General features: G+C 44.3%; 1 protein-coding gene across 1 annotated transcript in view; it reads right to left on the reverse strand.

The window, feature by feature from the left end:
• The window catches only part of GALNT9 (polypeptide N-acetylgalactosaminyltransferase 9), a 234,440-nt gene that overhangs the window by 119,452 nt on the left and 90,514 nt on the right, over window positions 1–24,474 (reverse strand). Inside the window, exon 5 of the mRNA XM_019538992.1 lies at window positions 18,113–18,310. Within this exon, the coding sequence (XP_019394537.1) occupies window positions 18,113–18,310 (198 nt within the window). The remainder of the gene's footprint in view (window positions 1–18,112; window positions 18,311–24,474) is intronic.

Raw genomic sequence — 24,474 nt, forward strand, 5'->3', positions numbered from 1 at the left:
TTTCCTGCTTATGCAGGGGGTCGGACTCGATGATCCATTGAGGTCCCTTCCGACCCTAGCATCTATGAATCTATGAATCTATGAAATACATTATACGTAGCTAGACAGGCAGATAGACTTTACCAGAGGAGTTCTAAACTGGGGTAACATTTTCAAATGACCTGGCCTCTGAAATACCATTTTCAACAACAACCTTAGATAACACATGTATGAGACTAAGTTCCAAGGCCTTTAATAAGACTTAGGTACTAGGTCTCAGTAAAACTTAGGTACTGTGGGTGCCTATACACATGCTCTGGGGTGGAGGGTAGGGACTGTAATTAGAATTGCTCTCAGAAGCCACTCTAATTAAAACGCCCACAGCTTCTCATGTATTCAGTGTCCTGCATTTCAAAAAGGCAGTAGGGGTTCTTTAACTAAAGCTTGTTCAACAAGCTTCAGTTAAAGCGCCTCCATTGCTTTTTTGAAATGTGAGATGCTGCATACACGAGACGCTGCAGCACGCTGGAGCTTTCTGATTAGAAAGCTCCAGCAGACTCATTAAATCAAGTCTGCTCCTACGCATTGTAATTACAGTGCATTGGAGCAGCTTTCCAGCATATTTATAGTTACCCACGGAGAGGCATAGAAAGATTAATAGAGCCTGCTCCAACATGTTCTAATTGGAAAATGGAGCACGTGTAAAAGTGCCCCAGGTGACTCCCTTTTCAAACTGGAACTTGAGTGACTAAGACGCTCCCCTCCAAACCATAGGCACAACTACAGGCACAAAGAAGGCAATGCTAGTGTCCTAACCTCTTCATGAACCACTGGAGGAAAAATTTCAAGAAAACTGTGCCATTAAACCTGTGCTATAGCTGCATTCCATAAATGATATTTTCACCTGGACTCTCTTGCTGACTTCTACCACAGGTTTCCCAACTATTATCCCGAATCAAACTTTCTCTGGAATTCTGTTACACTAACATCAGTTTTCTAGACACTAAAATACACAGCCAGGATGGTACCCTACAAACCACTATATACAGAAAACCCATACCTATGTGCACAAGACGCAAGACTGGAAATCATCCCAAGCACACAAAAAAGCTATCATCTACAGTCAGGCCCCCAGATGCCCCTGCCTCTGCTCTGAGAACATGTGTGATGCCCACCTGGCCAGCCTAAAATCTGTCTTTATGCAACAAGAACATGCCAATAGTAGTGACCATACATTTGAAAGGGCTATGCAATCCCCCACAATAACCTGCCACAACACAAAAAGAAACTCCCCCCCTATGGCCACACACTCCTGGTGGTCACCTACCACCCCACACTGGAACCGATCAGAAGAATCAAAGAACTACAGCCTATAATTGCAAAGATCAGACCCAGAGATCACTATTCATACTCCTTCTGCTCCTGGCTTTCCAACATCTCCTTAACCTTGCCCAACTCATCGTTAGAAGCAAACTCCACACTGCCCAAAGATGTCAAGTGGGGGACAGCCTTTCCTTGGCAAAAAAAATGTGTCGCCTGTCAACGTGTCTCCACTGCCACTACAATCAACACTCCTCTAACAAAACCATCAAAATCCATGGTTCCTACACATGTCTTTCCCAAGATGCAATATATCTAATCCAATGCACCAAATACCCTCCTGCAACTTTGTGGGTAAAACTAAACAGGCAGCTATGCATCAGAGTGAACTTTCACAGAAAAAAAAAAAGGACAAAAGACATACAAACACCAGCAAAAGCACATTTCTTACAAAGAACAAAACAAAACTTCCTCTCTAACCTCAATATCCTCATACTCAAGGGAAATCTATCTAACACCGTTAAAAGGTGAACTTGAAAACAAAAATTCATTAATGGGCTGGACACAAAGAACCAAGGAACTACCACGGACAGTTGTTTCATGGCACATTATAAACTACCTGACTCCTGAACTCTTTCCACTCATGAAAGATGAGAATGATCCTCCTCCCTTTTGATAGGACTTGATTTCCTAGTAATCAGCTTCTTTTCTTCTGTTAATTGTCTGCTACTGGCAGTTCCTCTCCCTCTCCTCGCTCCCCGCCCCATGACACACAATTGTTTCTGTGCTTGGCTTTGTTAAGGTCAGACCTGATGACAAATGTCTTGCATTCAAAAGCTTGTCTAACTCTATCCCAACTATATCAATCTAATAAAGGATATCATCAAAGACATCCTTGTTTAAGTGACTTCAGACTTTTGAAACTTGCACCTCAGTCCTTAAGTAATGGTGATGGATGAAAGACAAACAACGATTATTTGATTCCCAGTGACTACAGACACTTTTAGACGTGCTCCAGGGCTGGGGGGCTGGTGCTTTAATGAGAGCGGCTCCAAGAGCCACGCTCATTAAAGTGCCACAGCATCTCACGTATCAGTCCTTGCACTTGAAAGTGGTGGCAGTACCACTTGAACTAAAGCTCATTTGACAAGCCTTAGTTCAAGTGTCCCCCAAGCCTTAGTTCAAGTGCCCCCCAAGCCTTAGTTCAAGTGCCCCCACTGCCATTTTTAAATGCAGGGACACTGATACGTGAGATATGGGAAGCTGCTGGAGCATGGAAATTACCACACTCCAGCACACTCGATTATCAAGCCTGCTCTGACACTGGAATTACAGTGCGTTGGAGCAGCCTCCACGCTCGTCTACAGGCAACTAAAATGATTAACTCCCCCTTTTTTGTCTCCGAAACTTAAGACTATAAGATTCTTTTGCTAAATATAGTCTATGAATAACTGCTGTATGTTAAGTAAGTGTTTAAGAATTTTAAATACCAGAAATTCAAGAATAATGGGTTAGTTTTGAATGGATACATCCATCATCCTCTTTTGTTTCTGTATCTTGGCTGATTGACAGAATCTCTCAGAATTACATTTCTACTAAGAACAGTAGTGCTTACGAGCTCAAAAGGTGCTTTTGTCCATGTATATTCAAATATTTTCTCATATTTAGTGTTTCTCCAGACATGCCTGATGGTAAAATTATTCTTTGGAAAATTCACAAAGGATGAAATTAACTCCGGTACTGAGAAATGAACAACACACACGACACACGTTCCCTTGTGACACATATGGAACTTGCATGATTGAAAGGCCTTCTGTTGGCCAAGTGCAGAGGAATTAAATTTGATCTAGAAATTAGAATAAAAATGTTTAATTTCTAACATGTGACCAATGCAGAAGCACATTCAGGCATTTTAAAATGGAATAAGCATTTGTGGGGACACTTAGTCATTTGCTAAGCTAATGTTGGCAAGCAGGAAAAAAAGAAATTGTGTACATCTTGAATCAGTTATGTGCATGCTTACATTTTAGCATGTGCTGAAGTGCTTTGAAGCACTTCTGAGCCAGAGTCTTCGTCCCTCCACAAGGCTGAGGCTTTAGTTGGAAACTGTGCAAAACCTTTCCCTTTCCCTATAAAGATTAATGAGAGGCAGCTCCTTATAACAGTGAGACGCTTCCCGTTTGGAACTCATATTTCTTTCTTCTCTAATGAGGAACCATCTCTGAAAGCACTCACAGATTCTTTGTGTGATCTGGGTCCTCTCACAAAGGAAAATGGCTCTTTGCAGCTGTTGGCACTGTCCACTATAGCAGTGACTCTAATTAAATGAGAGTTGCCATGTATTTTGAATGGGTCTATGTAATCATGGGTATGGGAAGAGGCAAATAATTGCTCTTCCTTCTATTTGCTCTCTCTCTCACATGTAGTTGTACTTATTTTGATGGAAAAATCTACAACTACATCCCTATCCTAAGGGCCCCGGCAAAATATTAAGAATGCAACCCACGGTGACCACAGAACATGGGTATTAGAAAGTATTATTATCGAAGAAGGCTAGCCTGTTGAAGATGCATATAAAAAATCTCCATGCCTTTGTTCCTTCCTCCACTCCCATTGGGTAGTAGGAAGCCCACAGCATATCCGCCTATAAGCATGGTACTAGCTCTGGAAACGATGCAGACAAGAGCATGGTCTACAGAGCAGAGAGCTGGAATCCTCTCAGCTCTGTCCTGACTCACTGCAAGACCAACCAGGCTTAAATTTTCAGAGATGTTGAATGCCTTCTACCCCCATTACTTGCCACTGGATTTTTAGGTGTTTTAATGCCATAGTTTCATAGACGGTAGGGTCGGAAGGGACCCGAGCGGATCATCAAGTCCAACCCCCTGCCATGAGAATCAGTTTCCCTCCCCGCCCTTTCACTTGACTGACTCACCCATAAGATAACTATAATGTTCTCCCATATTCTAGTGTCCTGTGAGTCAGGAGACTGAGTTTCTATTCCCAGCTCTGTCATGAACAAATCCCTTGTCTTCCCTGCACCTCTTTTTCTCCATCTATAGACCATGCTTAAGCTGAAAAACCATTATCTTTAATTTCCAGAGCTACCACTATGCTTATAGGTAGGTAACCAGCAACTGTGGGCTTCCTACTACCCAAAGGTAGCAGAGAAAGGATAACATGACTGGGTGAAAATTTCAGTAGTGCCTCAGCAGCTCACAAGAATGCCAGTTTTAAGAATGTTTGGGGCACTTAAAAGCCTAAGGATTTGTTACTGCAGACAGGACTGTATAGAATTACTGAATAATAGGGTGGAAGGGACCTGAGGTCATCTAGTTCAACCCCCTGCTCGTGGCAGCCATCCCAGACAAGTATTTGTCTAACCCGCACTTAGATACTTCCAATGACTGAGATTCCACAGCCTCTCCAAGCAATCCGTTCCAGCACTTAACCACCCTCATAGTTAGATAGTTCTTCCTAATACCTAACCTATCTCTTTCCTTTTTGCAATTTCAGTGTTTTACTTCTTGCTCTGTCCCCTGCAGATACAGAGAACAATTGATTGCCATTTTCCTTATAACAACCCATTTTGTATTTTGAAGACTTATCAAATCCCCACTGAGTCTTCTCTTCTCTAAACAAAATAAACCCAATTCTTCCAAACTTCCCTCATATGTCATATTTTCTAGACTTCTAATCATTTTTATTGCTCTCCTCTGGACTCTTTTCAATTCGTCCACATCTTTCTTCAATAACAGACCCCAGAATTGGACATGCTAGACGGATCACTTCCTGTGAGTAGTATATACCATTCCTCTTAATAGATCCCAGTACACTATTAGCTTTTTAGGGGGAATAACATTGTATTGTTGACTGATATTCAGCTTACAAAGCACTATAACCCCCAGGTCCTTTTCTGCAGTACTGCAGCTTAGCCAGTCCTTTTCTACTTTACTTTGTACATTTGATTGTTCTTACCAAGTGTAACACTTTGCACTTGTCCTTCCTGAATGTTATCCTATTTAATTCAGATTTTTTAAAAAGTCTCTCGTAGAAAGAGCAGAGCTGTCTTTAAACAAGCTGAATTAAACAAACAGCTGAATTAAACAAAACTGCTTGAGAGCTGAAAACAATCAGGTTGAGGCAATCGAGAGCTGTGCATAGGCCAATTTTCATGATAGAGTAAATTATCCCATGTGGATATCCAACCTGCTGTAGCTATATTGATTTTATCAACCAACCCAGCTTGTATCTGGGTATCTGCACACTTGTACATACATACTACATTGCAGTGTAGATCTACCTTAAGTCTCACTTAAAGTCCCTGGACTAAAGCTTCTTAGTCATTTTTAGACATGGACCTTTTTGCTCCTAAAGCCATGTTTGGGATCCCCATTGAGAAGTGTAACCCATCCCCTCACTCCCCTTCCATACACATCAAATCTGAAACACAAGGCAGCATAGCCAGTTTAGAGCAGCTCTGAACACATGACAAGAAGCACAGCTAACAGAGAGCCTGAGAGCAATGCTAAGACAGGTGCTTGGGACCAAGAAATAATGGGCACAAACTGATTGAAGATCACTTCAGGCTAGACACAAGGAAAAAACTTCTTTACAAGTTGAGTGTTGAGGGTTTAGAGCAGGCTCCCCGCAGAGGTGGCACAGTCATCCACCCTGGCAACCTTCAAAAAGCATCTTGATGCCCATCTTGCACAGTCTTTCCTACCCAAGTGCAGGGGACCCGGACCCAATGATCTGTAAGGTCTCTTCCAGCCCCTAACATCTATGAAACTATGAAACCACTCTTAGCAGGTGACTGCCTCATTTCTTGGGCAGCATGCACCAAGTCAGAACAAGCAGATACTTTGAGGTGGCAGTCCTTGGCATGGCACGTGGCATGGAAACCAGCCCTGCATCACTTAAGAACTTCAGAGAAAGACACCCACTCTGTAAATGCAATGGCATAGATGTCAAAAGAACTATGCATGTTGTGGTTTGCCCTCATCCACTGGGTATTTAAGAGACAACTAATGTGCAAAGCCCGCTCTGACCCCTTAGGGAAGGTGCCCTAAGTGCAAATGCTTATTAAAAGCAAGAGAAAAAGGATAATGTTAGAAGTACTCAGAAGGGCTTCTGCTGCAGGTGTAACTCAAGCTTTGAAACCCTGCATGCAAAAATCAATAACACTGCACTTGTGCTAGGGAAGGACGCTGGGCGGTCAATTTGTGTAAATTACTTAAAGGTATTTTTCAGCGAACAAAGCTCAAAATCCTCTTTGCAAAGCCAGGCCTATCAGTGTCAGAGCTGGCACTTGGCAATGACAGAAGAGCTGAATGAGATTTGACCTCAGGTCGCTGTGACCTTGAGTCTGTGAAGGAAAACAGAACAAGCTCTTCGCTACATTGTTCCTGTAGACCACTGCCCTCACCCTCCCTCCCTCCCAAACACACTGGAGGATGCTACTGGATGGCTTCATCAAGAATGAAGTAGATCAGGTGAAGGAGAAGATGATGAGGTCTAGGGTGATCTATAAATATTGCTTGAAATACTGGGGCTTTTTTCCTCTCCTTAAGGTCATAAGGCGTGCAGTCAAACTACATATGAAATGCAGTACCCGAGGACACTACAGCTGACTCCCAATGCAGCTCTTAAAAATGAAAGAGAAAGTACAGTTCAAACAATGCATCATACATCGTGCATCTGAATTTTCCATTGCTTGGTTGAATCTCCAATTTCTCCATTTGATTTAAGTGCATAAGCAGCACCTTGACTCCAGCATGATGGATAAGTGGGAAAAACGGCATGGCACCTGTGTAAGCATTTATTTTTCCTACAAATCATGTCCTCTGTAATAAACAGTCCCATCAAGATGTGAGATATGAACTCAAGGACGGATTATGTGTTCTGAAGCTGCAGGAGGGAACTGCCAAGCCCAACAATAGGAAGGTTGGTAAATCTCATTAGAAAGGTGCAACAGCAATGAAAAAAAGAGCAGTTGGCTTCATGAGCCAAGTGGATTTAAGATGACCTACAGAAGTAAATTTTTGGACAGTTCTAATAATAGGTCAGAATATTAAAGAAGAAACCAGAAGGAGCGCTATAATTTGCTGCTGTAACCTGGCAGCTGAAAAAGATGACTGCTGATGAATAAACACCGCTTTTATTACAGCATAGCACTTTCTGTTCCAAAGCACTTTCCATTGGAAGCAGAGCCTGGAAATTCGCACCCTGGGTGGCAGCAGGAGCAGCCAGTAGTGGTGGTGGTGGAGTGGGGTGGGTGGTGGCTCCTCTCCCTCAAACGCAATGAGTCAGTGCTCAAGGCTAGTGTGTCCTACTCTCCCACCCCTAATTACATGACTGGTCTGACCTCAGATACACCATTGTAAATCCAAGGCAGCTGTTTTACAGTCAGTAGAACAGAGATCAGGTCTTGCCAGGAAAGGCTGAGAGACTTGGGACTGTTCAACCTGGAGAAGAGATGACTCAGAGGGGACTTGGTGGCAGCCTATATCAAGGGAGTTCATCAGGGTCTGGAGGAGCAACTATTCACCAAGGCCCCCCAGGGGAGGCCTAGAAATAATGGGCACCAGCTGACTGAAGCCTGCTTCAGACTAGACATAAGAAAAAACTTCTTTACAAGTTAAGTACCGAGAGTTTGGAACAGGCTTCCCCGCAGAGGTGGTACAGTCACCCATCCTATGGCAGTCTTCAAAAAGCATCTTGATGCCCACCTTGCAGGGGTCATCTGATCCTGGCAGTCTTTCCTGCTCAAGTGCAAGGGGGCTGGACCTGGTGATCTGTAGGTCCCTTCCAGCCCCTAAAAATTATGAAACTCCACCTGTATAAATGGGCTGAGGATGAGATCCAGTGCATCAGCCACTCCCCCATGAAAACAGGAAGCACAGATGAAGCCACTTTCCCTTGGCATTTTGGAAGCTCATTTTTATACATTAGTGGGGGGTGAGGAGGACACGCACTCACTGGAGTTTTGTGATGGTGTGCACATACGACAGCACTTGGCTGCTCCCAGGCTAAGGCATATTAAGCAATCAGTGAGAACATACGCAACACTGTAATGCACCACTGCTGCTGAAGGAAGATAAAAATGAAAGGCTGTGCCATGCTTAGCCGGGTGCAGCTGACTAATGACTCCAGCATTTGAGGCTGCTGATAATGAAATCAAACAAGGCAGTCCATCAAGGTGTCAGGGCAGGTGAGGGGAAGAAGGACCACAGATAATGCTCAGGACATCAGGTGCTTTCCTTACCTTTCTGTGCCTTGCTGCAGAAAGAGAACCGTCAGCCTGGTCTAGTGCGTGGTCTAATTCATTTAAAAATCCTCTGAAATATGGTGCTTTGTTCTACGTTTTGTTGCAATGCGATGGGGATGTTTTCAGGCAATGTTTTGAAAGAAAAACAAATGGAAAATGACACGATATGCACAGTGCATCAAAATAACGATCCTCATTTTAATCTTCACATTAGAGGCATCTTACATCCAAAATGTCAAACATGCAAAACAGGCTCCCTCAGGCAGTCTTTCCCCAAGAACATCATTTGTCCTAAAGATTAGGATATCAACATGGGACAAAATAAAAACTGGTCTGAGCCTTTATCCAAGTTGTTTTAAGTCTTTTTCTCAACTCCATCATCACTGAAGCTTGAAAACATTTGATCACACCTCCCATTTTGTTACGCGTTTCGCTCTGCACGTGCAAATCCCACCAGGGTCTGCAGTCATAATGCCTAATGTGACATTGTTGCATGCCGTGGTCATATTTGCCCATATAGAGAGCCTTGATGATTTCAAGAAAGCTCTACACTAAGCCCCTGGTGTGTGCACAAAGCTCCAATGAAATCAGCTGTGCTCTGAAAGAGGGCAGAGTTCCCTTTTCCCCATATAGCATGATCTAGAGTCAAGTTATGAGTGCCAAAACACACAGAAATATACACTATTTGTGCACTACCATTCCAGAAGGAAAGAAACAGAATTTCAGACAGTGGCCTTTTCTTAACAACGCTGTATTTTGCAGGTACAAGAGGTGCAGACTGTATGAGGAAAGAGCTAAAATTGACAAGTCAACATCCTCAAAGGTAAATTCCTAAAAACCTTGGAGGATCTGGGCCTATGTGCTAGCCCACCTCTGAACCTAACGACCGACTGCAGGATCATTCGTCTTTCTCAAAAAACAGAGAAATAAGAGAAATATTTGATCTACACAGTTTCTGAGGAAACCTTAGGAGAGGGAATATGGGCTGTCAAGCAAAGATAAAAAGGTCTCTCAACTTCCTTCCAGACAAGCCACACTGCAATCGTAGAGAACATTTAGCATTTAAACCAGTGGTTTTCAGCCTTTTTTTCCATTTGCGGACCCCTAAAAAGTTTCAAATGGAGGTGCAGACCCCTTTGACCTATAACTGTGGGTATTCACATACTTTTGACTGATCATAGTCATCTTTTGTGGACCCCTTAGACAGTCTGCAGACGCCCAGGGATCTGCAGACCACAGGCTGAAAAATCACTGATCTAAAACCCTTATTCTGAGTCAAAACATCCTGCCAGATTGACAAAAGCAGAAACTGTGACAATATGCACAAAATAAGGACACATATTCTGACTGTCTAACACACATTCAGACTCAACAAACCAGGCTCCTGCCTCATTTTAGTAGACCGCACAGAATTTTAGGACTGATAAGCATAGAAAATCCATTATATACCAGATCAATTTAAAAATGTGAATACAACTTTGTGTAGAGGAAAAATCAACCATAAATAAGCTGAAGGAAGGGGGGGTGGAATGAGCAATGCTGCTGCAGTAACCAAAGGGGAAAATGCCATCAAGTCTGAATTTAACAAAATGGCATTTTTCATGAGAAATTTCCCTTGTGACTGAACAAGAATTTGACAGTACTTTTCTGGACTCCAACAATACAAAGTTTCAGTGAGCAGAAAATAAAGGCAAAATAACTTAGCCCAGGAAACTCAGATGCAATAACAAGCCACTTTTTCTGAGGCTTTGGGGCATCACTTTTGCCAGATCAGAAATGATACCTCACCTACCCTTCAATCCTTTGTTTAAACAATTCTCTATTTATGGAAGAAAGGCAAACTCAATAATCATGAAGAGGAAGAGCAAACCAGGACATTTATTAGACCCTCCTAGAGACTTTGGTATCTGGAGGGGAAGGTCAAACCTCCATAAAGATCTTAATTTTACAAGAAGTGGAAATGAATCGAAACTGTTTGCTTTTCTCTTGATACCCTAGGCTATCCCAGGGCCCTGACATACTTAGCTGCTGGGAGGCTATGTGGAATTTCTGTTTTCTGATGAAGGAGGACATGCCATTTGATAAAGACACAGATAAATTACTACATTTTCTCCAATTCCCCAATCTACTGTTTTCACTCCATCTATTTTTCCCCATCATGAATCTTCCCCAGTCTTCAGTCTCTGAGATCATAACAGACCAACAGAAGGTTGCCACTGACCTCAACAAGGCCCAGGTTACACCCAAAGCATCAGATTCAATATAACAAAAGTCAAGACCCTGCACTGTTGATTTTCAATGAAGCAGCAGGTATGGCACTAGATTTGGAAGAAATATCTGGCCTGCAGGCTAAATATACTGCTTCATCAGTTACTCTTGCCAAGGGAAGAGATCTAGGGTTAGGTAAAGCCGTTGTACTACTTCCACTTGGCCTTTCAGGGACCACAAAAGCTTCTGACGTTAGACATCTACTAACAGATTCCCCATTTTTATTCTTTAGTTAATATTTTAGAGAGTATAATTTTATCTGTTTCTCTTGCTCCCTTTTCTAGCTCCTCTTTTAAAGATAGGATTTAAATAATGAACTGAGCTGGAAACTATTTTTTTTATCCCATGAGACTTTTCAAGATATTCTGAACAGTCAAGGGTGGCGGGGGAAGGGAAATAAAAATTTTTGTGTAACAAAAATTCCTCTTCCCCCCTTGCCCAAACCTCAGATTGGGTCAACTGACATTTTATTTACATCATTTTCATAGATTTCATAGAAATTAGGGGCTGGAAGGGACCTCAAGAGATCATCGGGTCCAGCCCCACCTCCATAGGCAGGAAGTCAGCTGGGGTCAAGTAACCCCAGCAAGAAATATATCCACCTGTTTTTTGAAGGAGTCCAGAGTAGGTGCTTGCACCACCTCTGGGGGGAGTTTGTTCCAGACCGTAGCCATTTTAGAATGGTTTCTGTCAATTCTGATCCATTAAAAATCATTTAGAACTAAAAACAGTAACTTTTTCATTTAGAACATGTAAAGAAAGACATTTTTGACTATTCCAAATAGGAAGTTCATCAAATCAAACCCTTCCCACAGAAACTGTAGGTTTCAATATACAGGCATTTTTTTCCAGTAGTTGTGGTGAAAAAATACGTCACCGGCAGAGCTGGGTTTGTTTCATAATATCTGCTTCATTGAAAAAGATGGTTGCTGCAAGCATAGCTAGGGGTGGATGAGTGGGGTCCCAGCCCAGGTGCTAATTTAGCAGGGGTGCAACAATGGCAGCCACCATCTCTGGGGGCCTGACTGTCATGGCTGCCACCGCTGCCCAGGGTGCAAAAAAATTGCTTGCGACACCTCTAGATGGTGGACAATCATTCCAGCAGAAAATAACTTTCTCCAGGTCTGTTTGACATGCAACATGAGACTGACACATGCATGAACAGGCCAGCTTCAGAAGACCATAAGCATGTAACATTGCCAGAGCTGAACAGGGCACCTCCTAATTTTCTGAGTGAAGCAGAGAGGTGATGAGTGTTTGGGAAGGTTCCCGGAGAAGGACCCACCCCCAGGAGCAGCTGTGACACCCCCAGGTGGCCATGTGACTCCCGTCTCTACTCCCACACTTCGAGTACCCTTCCTTTTTCCTCACCTGTTATGCCCTGATGCAACTTATAGGGTTTGGGGAGGTTTCCCCAGGGTCTGGAATGAGTCTAGTCCACCTTAATTTTGACCCTTGGCCACTAAGTTCTGGCCCACCTGGTTATATTAGAGCCTCTAGACACCAGTCACTTTGTGGGCTGTGTTTGTGGCCTCCATCACCTATAGTCACGCCTTGCAAGTATTAGTCCAAGTTGTCCACTAGGTCCTCTGACCTAGTCTGTCAAATGTTTCAGTCACCCTGCCAGGCCCCCTGATCCTGGCAAGGCACTCTCTCTTTTCCCTGGACCCCTGGCCCTAGTTTCACTTCTATGCCTCTTGGGCTCCAGCCCCTTTCCCAAGTTTTTGCCCCTCCTTGGCTTTAGGCTTACCTACTGTGGTCTCACAGCCTTAGCTTAGCTCCTCCAACCTTCTATCCTATAGGTCCCTGGCCCCAGGCCAAGCTATTTCTGTTGCACCACCCCCTCTGAGCTCCTGACCCCAGGCTGGGCTGCTTCCATTGGCCTTAGCTCTCCCAGCCTTGGCCTGCACCAGCTCACCAGTCCGTGGGCCAGTCTGGTTTCAAGCTTAAACCCAATAAAAATGCAAGCAACCTGCTTCACAACTGAAATCCACCCTGCTCTGAGTCACTGCCTCACCAAAGGCCGTAAGTCCCCTTTGCTCTCTCCTTGCAGCTCTGTGGGACAGTGTAGGAGCCAGCCAGTCTGTCTCCTGCAGTCACCTCCCTCAGGAGCTCCTCTCCCTGCAGCCTGCAGAGCCAGACTGACTGCTTGCTCTCAGGAACTGGTCTTATGTGCCCCAAAGACCCACCCTTTCCTGTCAGGTGATTTTCCAGAGTTTCCACTTTTGCTTGATGGCCAGCCTGCTCTCTTCTCCTGAAGCTTAGCCCATTTGCTTGTAGCCTTTACTTCTGGACTGCCTTACTGCAGTACAGCTAGCTCCAGAATAGTCACTCCCCCAGGGGTAGCTCCTATCCCTATTGTTTCTAGCCCACTTGCTTCCTGCCCAGCTGTCAGCCCTATTCAACAGTGGGAACTGTTTAGTGCTGAGCTATCTTAAAAATCTGGCCTTACGTGGATGTTAGTTTAACTCTTCAGAGAGGCTGACTAGTCATTTCTGTGTGGCTACCATGGGTCTATTCAAAGGGGTGGAAAGAATTAAAGACACTTGTATCAGGGTTGATGGTACTTTTATTAAGAGGTTAGATTACAGATGGATAGGATGATCTTGCTTCAGGCAGGGGGCTCGACTAGATGATGTATGGAGGTCCTTCCAGCCCTACTTCTCCATGATATCTCTGAAGACAGTGATAGGACCAGAAGTGCCCTGTTAATCTCTCCCTAGGTTCATGAGTGTCTGAAGGTCTCTCAATAACTAGAAAACATCAGGGATGTCATGAGTGGTTTATAAGATAAGATCTCTTATATTGGTCTAGTCATAAACTTTATTCCAGAGAGCTCAACAGGTCCTGGACATGACTCATATCAGATCCTAATGGCACAAAGATAATGGGCAAGCTGGAAAGGAAGGATGGGAACTAGTCTGGAACTCGAGGGACCCTTACTCTTCTGGAAACTTCCCGCACAACCTAAGGCTACAGTTTCTAAGGTCCAAGGAGACAAAAGGCACAGAAGGCAGACTAGTAGGATTTCCTTTAAAATGCCTTGGGACCTAAATTGTTGCAGAAGCCAAGGGGAAGATGGCAAGCAGGTGTATTTCAACATCCCTCTCCTCATATATCTTCATCTTTGAGAACTGACAGAACTTGAGGATTTGGCTTTTAGTCCCCCTGTGCATCAATACCCATCCATAAAACATCGATAATGGTACTTCCCTACCTCCCAGAGGTACTGGGAGGACAAATCTATTAAAGATACAAACCCTGGTTCATTTTACCTGCTATTTCAAGCTCTACCAGTACCTATTCTACCGAGCATGCAAACACAATTAAGCAGTAATCTTGATCGCTTTGAAATAGATGAATAAATATGTAATGGCTGCAATTAACTCCCCTGACTGCCATTGCTGTGATAGATCAATTCCTGCCAGCCACCAGAGAACATGAATAGAGTGCTTGCCTCCCCGACTCCCCATTCCTTTTGGAAACACAGCTCCAAAGTCTTGTACATTGTCTAGTGAGAAAGATCCCTTGACTAGTACTCGCAAATACCAGCACTAAAATAGCTGACACATTCCTTTTTCATAAAAAGTGCTGGCATGCTAACTCTTCCCATGACAGCCATGGCTGTGTGTAGGGGGCCGGTGGTGCGGGGAGGGCAGTTATATGACTGAAATCCCATAAAACTGTGTTCAGAGACTGCATGGCCACTCACCTGGACGCTCAGCATTCAAGAATTAAAAATGTCCATCCAAATGTCACATTTCTGGGTGTGCACTGGGTACTGCCCCCCAAAATCAGTGTAATGGTATCCAAGCCCTGACATTAAATGGGTACCTAGCTCCCTTAAGCCACCTTGAAAATCCCAGCCTAAAAAACTCGGAGGTGCTCTTTCCCAGGGACTTGTAAGCATCCATGGTTTGACACGGACATCTGCATTCCAGGCTCTGTAATTCATCATTTTCAGAGAGAAGCAGGAATCCGAACACCTGTGTCCCAGGGATTTGGTAAGAAGGGTCAGGCACCCCCACTCCTCACCTTGCTGTCTCCTATCTCTCTGGGCAGCTTTTGCATTGTACAGCTGAAGAGTTTCTTCAGGTAGGTTCTGTACAACACAAAATAGCTACTCTTGGGAGCTGGCTGCTTACGTGCAGAAGATTTTAACAATGCTCAACCAAACTCCTGAATCTGTGGACCTGATTCACTGCAGAATGAATCCAGTCTTGTGCCTGCAGAGATCTCGCACATAAAAATGAAGTTGAGCTGTGGTGAATGAAGCCCTGTAGTACTTAAATGAAATGAGCTCTTCCTGAGTATTACTGAAAGCAGACATGATTACTTCCTTCCATGTCCTCCATCCTAGGAAGTAGGGCCTGATTTTTCCATGGCTTCAGAAGGAGTTCTGGGTGCCTCCTCTCATCTAAAAATCAGGCCCACAATGACAAAAGGAACTTCCTAAAGCAAGACATTATGGTCCTGTCTCTTTTGATGCAGGATAATTGCCCTTAGTACAGCAGATACTAAGATGACCAGGAGAGCGCATAAGAAAATTGTTACAGTGATATTATTTATATCTTGTAGGCAATGAGGTGTGCAAAACCTCTTGGGAACAAAGGACTGAAAGCCAAATTCAGAAACTAAAGATCAACTGGGCTGATTTTTTTCACTATTAATAAACTATTTCTGAGGGTGTAGTGGAAATGGACATAAAATGGCTGCACTTTTAAAACAATGTGAAGAGAGCAGGGCACGTTACCCAGGAAAACTAATTTCCGCTGTAATTACTTTTCTGCTTATTGAGGTTTCACACAGGGTGAAGGGTCACTGATGAAGGACTGTGCTGTTCTGTGATAAATAAGGTTAATGTTGCTGTATGGCTCTGTTTTGCGGTCGCAAGGCAATGGTAGGAATGTAAAAGCAATTTGCTATGTTTGCTCAGGTATGGAAGGGAATGACTCCTGAGTATGAGAGCTCAGCCCTCCAAGGTGGCTCCATCTGGTACACAGAAATGTGAACAGCCCAACTCTCTCCCGCAAGTTCAGTGGGACCAGTCCTCCGCTTTTAGTTAAGCACATGTTAAAGTGTTTTGCTGGATTGGAGACAGAGCACTTGGCACCTGGCAGGGTCAAGTGTTATAGCAAAAGGAAAGGAAAGGAAAGTGGGACTGTAAATAGACATCTCATTTGAGGCAGTCCCAGGTCTGACCTGAATCAAGACAGAAGCGGCACGGCCATTTACATCTGTAGCCCCTCCGAGCTGTATTGCTGCTCCCCTGCCAGTAGATGGCTAATGAGAGCACACACCCTGCCAGGCTTGTTGTCCCCAGAATGCATCTCAATAAGCTTGCAGGGTGATACCCTTGGAAAAAGAGTTAGCACATATTATCATTTTATCTCACACAAGTCTCAGGTACTTAAAGCATGACAATAGACATGTATGTCTGCAGGATCCTGGAACAAAAAGCTTTGTCCTCAGAAAAACATGAGGTCCCTTTATACAGCCTCAATCTTTCTCCTTATCAGGGACTATCTGCTTTGGGGCAGTGTGGCATAGGATCTCTAGGGACTAAACAGGGAATACTCAATGTATACCAGCTGAAGCACTGGCCCTTTTAATGATAATGCTTGTCCTTGGTGATAATCCTTAAAAAACAGGTGGAGGAAGAAAACAAGAAGAATGTAAGCTACTGAGGATACATAATTTTTGCAATGCTTATTTTACTTGTTACTAAAATTAGCATCCATAGTCCTGCATCAGCTTTCCTCAACCTCTGGTACATTTCTGAGAAGCTATAAAAGGACATTCCCTATCAGAAGGTGAACGGAGAATTTTCAGCTCATTGGCAAAAGAAAGGAAATAATATCCCTTTTAGTCCCTTGCTCAGTTTTCCACAGTGACTGTAATAATTCTCAAAAATGGCTGAATATTACTAAACATGTTCAAAATATAGTGTTTAATTAGAGAAATTTGCTGCCGTTAGGTAAAATTTTACCTTAAAGAGAAAAAGACAATGAAATACAAAATGTCACCATATGCTCCAGTTTCTTCTTGAAATTCAAGTTACAGGGAAATTCAGAAAATTTACAAGCTGTGTATGAAAAGAGCAACTTCCAATCAAGACAAAGTTAGCACATCTCCTGCTAGCTCAGCAGGGAGCTCGTTTTTGGGCTCACTTCCAAGAGCTGTTGCCTACAGATCAAGGGAGAAATCAACCCCATGGAAGCCCATCAGAGTTTTGTCGCATAGCCAGGATTTTATCCTGTGAACGCTTTAAGCTCAAAACCTAAGTGGTGCTAATATTCCTTACAAGATCCCACCTACCCAGCTCACACTTCTTTTATATTCCATAAATATAAAAGGCACCAGTCTCTCTCTTCAGGATCACCTTGTTCATGAAAAACCAATTCCTCCAACCTTCCCTATGGACCTAGGATAATTGCACCTGGTGTTGAATTTGCTGACTCTTCTGTCTCAGCTCCGCTGCTTGTCTATTAGTCACCTCTATTTACACGCTTTTCTACTATCTCCAGTTGGCCAACTTTCAGTTTATCTTAAAAGTTTCAAGGTCTGTGGTGAAGTACTACAAGAGCTGAAGGAATGGATTTTGAACAAGTCTACACAAGCACACCGTACACTGCCTGACACTACCGTTTACCCAGAATTTCCTAAAATACCTATCCTATTACATCCACCAGCACACATAGCATTGTTGGTGCCATTAGACATTAATGTATGGTGCCCCTCATGCCATTTCTTTTTCTCTACCATAGGAAAGCAAACATGTTACATGCCAACAGAATATCAGTATATGGGTATCAGGGTGATAGGTGCCAGAAGAGTGAAACCAATGAAGAAAGAGACACAAACACACATGTGTAGGTAGATGGGGTAGAGCTTGCCCTTTCATTTTTTGGAAAGCAATTGGATTGTGGGTGTTAATGCGTATTAAAAAAAAAAAGGCAGATTAAGTGAGACACGTACCTGGTCGACCTTTACCTTTAAATATTCAGGGCCACATTTTAAACCACACTTACCCTCTCAAAACCCTACATTTGCATGTATAAATGCAGCAAATACACACCCAATTTAGTCAGCTTTGTCACACATACTTGTGGGTTTCGCAGACACGATGAGCATACCTACACATCTGTGGACTCCCGTGTCAGGCCCACCTCCAAAATATGACCACTGCACAGAGCCTGCAGCATCTCTTCCTTTCAGCTGCACAGCTGAAATGGAAACAAAGTCAGCACCCAAAAATTTACTCTGTAGATTTACCTGATGGGAGCAGACTCATCCCCTTTATCAAGCCAGTCCTGGGGAGGGATTATATACATGCACCAGAGTCCCCAGTTGTAACCATGGGCTGCATTGGCATATTGCTGCACTTCGAACGTGTTGTACTTGATATTGTCAATAGCTGGGAGGATGATCCGCTTTCGGTCTTCTTTGATCCGGGTAAGTGCTGGCTCCACCCTGGAAACAGGAACAGTAACAAAGTGTTTTACAGCCACTCAGTACTCCCAAGCCCCCTTAGCAATCCGACCCAGTGAACGGGGAAGTTCCCAAATGCCATAAGCAATAGCACAGAGGCAGCGGGCTGTGATATGGCTCACAGTGATTTAATGAAGACTAGCTTTGTCTGTCTGCTGAAGAGGCAAGGGGCTTGGCTCAGGACAAGTCACACAGCAACAGCTGTTCAACTGCATGGGGCGTTGGCTCACAGCTGCTGAATCTTTGAGGCTGCTCATTTGGATTAATTTGGTGAGCGGTGACTAGGAATTGTTTCACCTAATGTCTTTTCAGTGTCCCGTGTGCTGGAAATTGGGTCCTCATGCCTCTTCCTAGTGAGCGGTTGTGAATATAACTTGGAAAACACCCCACCAAGATTAGTGCTGAGCCCCTGAGCTACTGTCTCTGAGAAGTTGGCTTCTGGGAATGACATTCATTCTCATTGATGGTGCCTGGGAGAGAACAAAAGTCACGTCAAGGACAGTGACTTCTGCAGTGGCCCTTCCAGTTCAGAGCTGAGTGGCAAACTTGAACTGCCATGCTATATCTCGTCAACACAGCTTGAGCCGCCTGTTTTTTTTATTGGACAGCTTTGACATGAATAGATAACCGTTTCAAAACACCCGAGAGCCCCTCAGAGGATACCCTGACCCTGAAGGCTTTGGAACATGGTAAAAATACTGAAGCAATGAGTTATCAACACAGCCATGGGAAAATATTAGCTTAGAGATACAGAAGGTGAGGCAGAGGTGGGAACAGCTCACATAGGGGCATGAAGCAAATTGATTTCAGGTCTTGGAGCAGGACTCAGCAGTTCCCAGCTGCTGCCCCTTGCAGTGTCCATTACAATGCATGGGAACAATTTAGAGCCTACCTTGCGGGTGAAGAGTTCGCAAAACTCCACAGAATTGCATTTAATTTGGTGGATGAGCCAGCTTGCTGGATTCACAAAGGTATTTGCAGACTCCTGTTTCCTGTCACTTAAACTCACTTTCTTTTTAAGTGAGATTAAAAAGGGCTGGCTGGCTCCTTTGCTAGCTTCACATTCGTTACTCTACCTTTTTGTATAATAGCTATAAACATGGCACGGAGAATCTGAGAAATTAATTCAACCCCAAGACTCATCTTGAAAGTCTCCTTCGGAAATGGACACCTCTGCTTTTCTGCTTCTGTCAGGCAGCAAAGATGCAAGCCAGCATGAAGCAAAGGGTCATCCAAGTGCGAGTGCTCTCACATGCAGGACTATTGGGTCTTCAGCTCCTCTGAAGAGTCACTCAGCATCTTGTGGCATTAGGCTCCAATCCATCCCCACCCATGTTTCTTCCTGTGGAACTAATACCATTTCCACCCTACTTTTTGTTGTGTGTTATTTAAGCAGGCAGCACCTCCCAGGCACAAAAGAGTACATTTATCTGCCAGATGGACAAGCAACATCTGCGTGAGATTTTAGACTCGGCAGTACATTAGTCAGGATGCCAATTTGCAAGGGTTTTTCTTTGGGCGCGACTCATGAATGCCCAGAGAAAGCTGACGTGACCTAGCAAATCAGGATAAATAGGAGTGTCTGCTATTTATATAAGATTATAGTTATGAGATTAACTTCCCTGGAAGGACTGTAGGCATCCAAAGGAAAAGCTACCAAAGGTTTCAGAGAGCAGGACAGATTTAAAAGCAAGATTGATCCACCCAGCAATTCTTAAATAATATGTGCTCATTAGACTACAGACTTCAGGAAACCCACAGAGAAGTCACCAAAGTGACTGAGATATCAGCTAGGCGCACATCCCCCACCATGGAGCATGGGCCTCCATGAATGTCAATGATAACTGCTGTGAAGAATCACAGCGGTGGCAGCTCCCACTCTGTTCCTGCCCAAGAAATGAAGGACTTCAAAAAACCAAGCAACAGGTGCCGTGCCATCGACTATCTAGGAGAGCCCTGTAGAGCCCTTCTGACCCGGACACCTATGAATCTATTTGTTGTGGCATATGGTTATATGTGAAAAAGCACATAGGGGCACTTCATTTTCAAGTAAACTCCATCTACAGAAAAACCTTTGAGGACTGAATAGTCTTATATAAAGAACAACAGATTTTAAGTAACTCCTGACCCAGGAGGTAGCCCCAAGGAAATGTGAAGAGAGGTGGTGTGACTAGAACTTTGCCCACTTTTTGACAAGCTCTTGGGGCACCAAATCCAAGACTCTTTCATCAGTCAAATTCTCACTGAAGTACAAGTTAGGACCCTTAACATTTATGGCCTGTTTCTCTCAAAACTTTCTGAGCTCACTTCTGGACTTTTCTGCAGTGTACATTAGTGGAAAGGGTAAATCTTTACCGAGGAAAGGTAACGCTTGAAGATTCCTAGTGATGAAGACTGAGAAAGGATCTGAAGTTAACCTTCCAATCCACACGCCTTTCATTCCTCAAATCTATCGTGTTCATCTGACAGCTGCGGTTCTGAAGTACTAACACCAGTCCTCACTGCCCTGCTAACCAAGGCCAGAAGCTGTTCCAGATTCATAGTCCTGTCGTCATGTTTGACATTCTCTATTTTCATGCGGCCGACCCTCTAGCTAGGACCATGTTACCTGGAGACTCTTTACTCTGGCACAAAAAAGCTACTTTGCAATCAAATTTTGCACTTGCGAATTTTGGGCGAACTAAAAGTAGTGAGGGCTGAACGTCAAAGCTAAAGAAGTCAGCACAACACTGTACAATAGGAGGCCTTGGTAGTCTTTATTTCAGCCTACTGGATCGGCCTTGGTAGTCTTTATTTCAGCCTACTGGACCTCATAAGCACGCTGATTAACTTCAAGGTGCAAAAGTCACTGCCTCTATTTTACAGCGGGGGAACCTGAGGATAAGTTAATCGATCGCCGTGTCAAGACTTCCAGCAAGTCATTATTAGAACCAGATCTCGGTTTTCTTCCCTCCCCAGTCCAGCCCCAGGCAAGTACCTTTATCTCTGCATGCTGATGTCCCTAAGCCTAGAATTCACTTCCATTTGAAGTTCTGGGCGCACAAACAAGTCTACCGTAAGGTAAAGAAGGGTAGGGATATTTAGCTCATACACTCTTCTGTCTCAGCCCCGTGCATTTGTTCCAACCCCATGGCACATAAAAACTAATCTGTGATAGTTTATGCCTCAGAGACAGAGGGCTTCACTGCTGTAAGCTAATTTTAATTTGCTGGGGGGGTAAAACCATCCAGGCGAGCAGGTGGCACGCTGCAAATCCCTGCCCTCAGTTACTTGGCGGTAAGCGGCATGCACGCCCAAACCCTCAGTACCCTGAACAGGAAAGATCCGATTTCTAAAACAACGCAATCCATCTATACCTTGCTAGCTGCAACCTCACCACGTGGGACGCTGAGCTCCAGGACCTCGGACAGACGGAATCGGTATCTAGTCTCTGTTGGCTATTTCTCAACCCAAACAGAGCAGCTCCTCTGCTTATAAACTGCACACCTGTGACATTTCACAGCTTGTCTTGCCAGATTGGTGAGGAGAGGAGTGAGGAACGGAGCTGGTCAACCACTGGGCTCCAGCTCCTCCTGAAGTCTTCCTCAGGAGTGCTTAGGTCCTGGACTCTGCCAACCCCTCCCTCCCTGCTAAACTCCCAGTGGTCTGTCTTGCAGAGGAGCAGCCAAGACTTGTGCCTGCCACTTAGCTGATGGAGAGTTATTGGAGGCTGCAAAAGGACTTAGTGGCATCACACTGTGTTGTATTACTTATCACAGGTAATCCAGTCTACATGTGCCTCCTATCACTGTTAGGCACTGCCAGCTAAATTCAGGCTTGGACTAACTCCATTGGCTCCAGTGGCATTCACCAGAGATGCATTTGTCTCCATATATTGAGTTGCATTGTCATCCAAACCTTTGTTGACTTGGCTAGTAATTTCACCTATGTTTGGCCTCTCTCTGAAGGTTTTTTTAAAGGATTATAATTAAAACTTTCATAGCAATTTTGACCTTGTCCTAGTTTAAAACTGTTACATTATTAGTATATTTATTCCTCCTCTCCAGGGATGTTTCTGGGGTACCGTGTATTTTCTCCCTCTTCAATAAAGGAAGGCAGAGGTTCCTGGCAGCTCTGAGAACAAAAAGAGCTGAGGTGTTGATAAAATTCAAGAGTTAAACACTTCATAATGATGAGCTGCAATCTGGTGTTTGAACATTTCCTTACCACACATCTATTCCCACTTCCTTGGCAACATGAGCTGTGAAATTTCACAGGTATGGAGAGATGAACAGAGAGATCCCTGTGGTTTGCAGAGGAATCAGATCATGCAGTGACTCTGCTTTGGGATGAATTATGGCAACAAGCAAAAGCTCTTTGTTACGGTCTGGGTGGAGCTTTGCCCCTCTCCAAGGGCAGTTCCAAGAAGTCAACCTGGTACTCTTGCTGGTGTGAACTATATCAAGAGCTCACACAGCAGCCTCCCTCATCCTTCCCAGTTACGTTTTCCAAGCCAGGGCCCTTTCTTCACCCTCTCTGTCCTGATAAAGCTGGTGGTGACAGCAGAACTAGCTTTGCGTTCTCCTAGCAAAACCGGGAACTTCAGGACCTGCACTGTGCCCAGCTCCTGCTTTGGAGCCCTTTGGCAGTTTGGGAGAAAACTTCCCTCTCCCCTTCCCTGAAGTACTTGCACCGTGAGCACGCAAAAAATACTGCTTAGGATAAGGCTACACTGAGGTCAGAACTGTGGTGGCAGCAGGTGTAGCCATACCAAAGTAGCTTTAATCTACCTCGCTGGGGTACCAAGAGTAAAGTAGCCACAGCCCAATGGACTTCAACATGAGCATGTAGCAAAACCCCCAGTTTTTCTTTTTTTTAAATTTATTTTAAAATGCATTCCCTCCCCTTCCACAGCCATTTCTGAGTTTTTCTCTCCCTCTCTATTCCCTATACATAAGTATAAGCAAGCTAAGATGTAGGATAAGCATGAACATTTATTTTAGGTAGTGAGCTTTATTTTTCTCTCCCCGCTTTGCAGTTAAGTTCCCTGCTATTTTGATATCGATACCCACTGTTTTATAAGTGATAATTATTATGTTTGTACTGCTTTTATATTGCGTGATTACTGTTTTAGGCCTATATATGTAAGTTAGCATAAGTCATGTCAAGTTTCCATTTTGTATGTCAAGCCTCCATCTTGTGTCCTCTGCCCAGGCATCCCCTTTGTTGCAACTGTATGATTCATGTACCCCTTCCATGTAAATTAGTTCCCGGATGAATGAGAGTGATTGGGAATGATTGGAATATAATGGTAGCAGGCCTCTACTGAATGGCCTGTAGCGACTGGGCCATCACCTTGCATTGATTCATCCAGGAACTACGGACCTCACACAGGAACAGAGACAAGAACCGCATTTGAAAAACAAAAGACCCTGCAGAACCAGCAACTCTGCCACTGTACTCCACTGTTACAGACACCCAAAACTGCACATCCCTGCATGGAGCACACGTGCTCAGTACGCCAGAGGCTGACCCTTGCCTGGGCATGCCTCCTGTCACTAGGGTCACACAAGGTCAAACCCAGTGGTATGCCCTCTCCATCTGGACCAGCACCATGCCACACCACCTATCCACCCAGAGGCTCTGCCGGTGACCCCCCCTCTGGACAACACCTACTGGATAAGGACCCCTTTCTAGCCTGATAGGTAGCTATCACCCCCCACCCCCACTTCAACCAAGGATTTGGACTCTGCTTCTCTTCCCTACCTCGACTCCAGCCTTTCCACTGAGTCTCTTTCTCCTGATGCCAGTGTGTGTCTGTCTGTGTCTATGTACCAATAATTTCATGGGGCTGTGTTATTTGGACCCCTAAGTTGGCTTTTGCTTTACTATGGTTTGGCCCTGCTCCAATCTCTGCTCCTTGCCCCTCTAACTCCTGGCTCATTTCTCCCTCTCCTGCTTCTGGCTCACTGCCACCTCCAACACCTGTCCTGAGCTCCTCTCTGCCTCCAAACCCCCTGTTTTTTCCCACCGTCTTATCCCCACTGCCTTTTCCTTTCCCCCTGAGCAACCAGGTTTCTGCCTCAGTTTCTTTCCTGGCTGTCTCCTCCTTGCCACCACTTATCTGCCCCCCCCCCCAATATCTCAGCTGCCTGTCTCAGTTTCCA

This window comes from Crocodylus porosus, unplaced genomic scaffold, assembly GCF_001723895.1.
Source record: "Crocodylus porosus isolate Cpor-Errol unplaced genomic scaffold, CroPor_comp1, whole genome shotgun sequence".
NCBI lineage: Eukaryota > Metazoa > Chordata > Crocodylia > Crocodylidae > Crocodylus > Crocodylus porosus.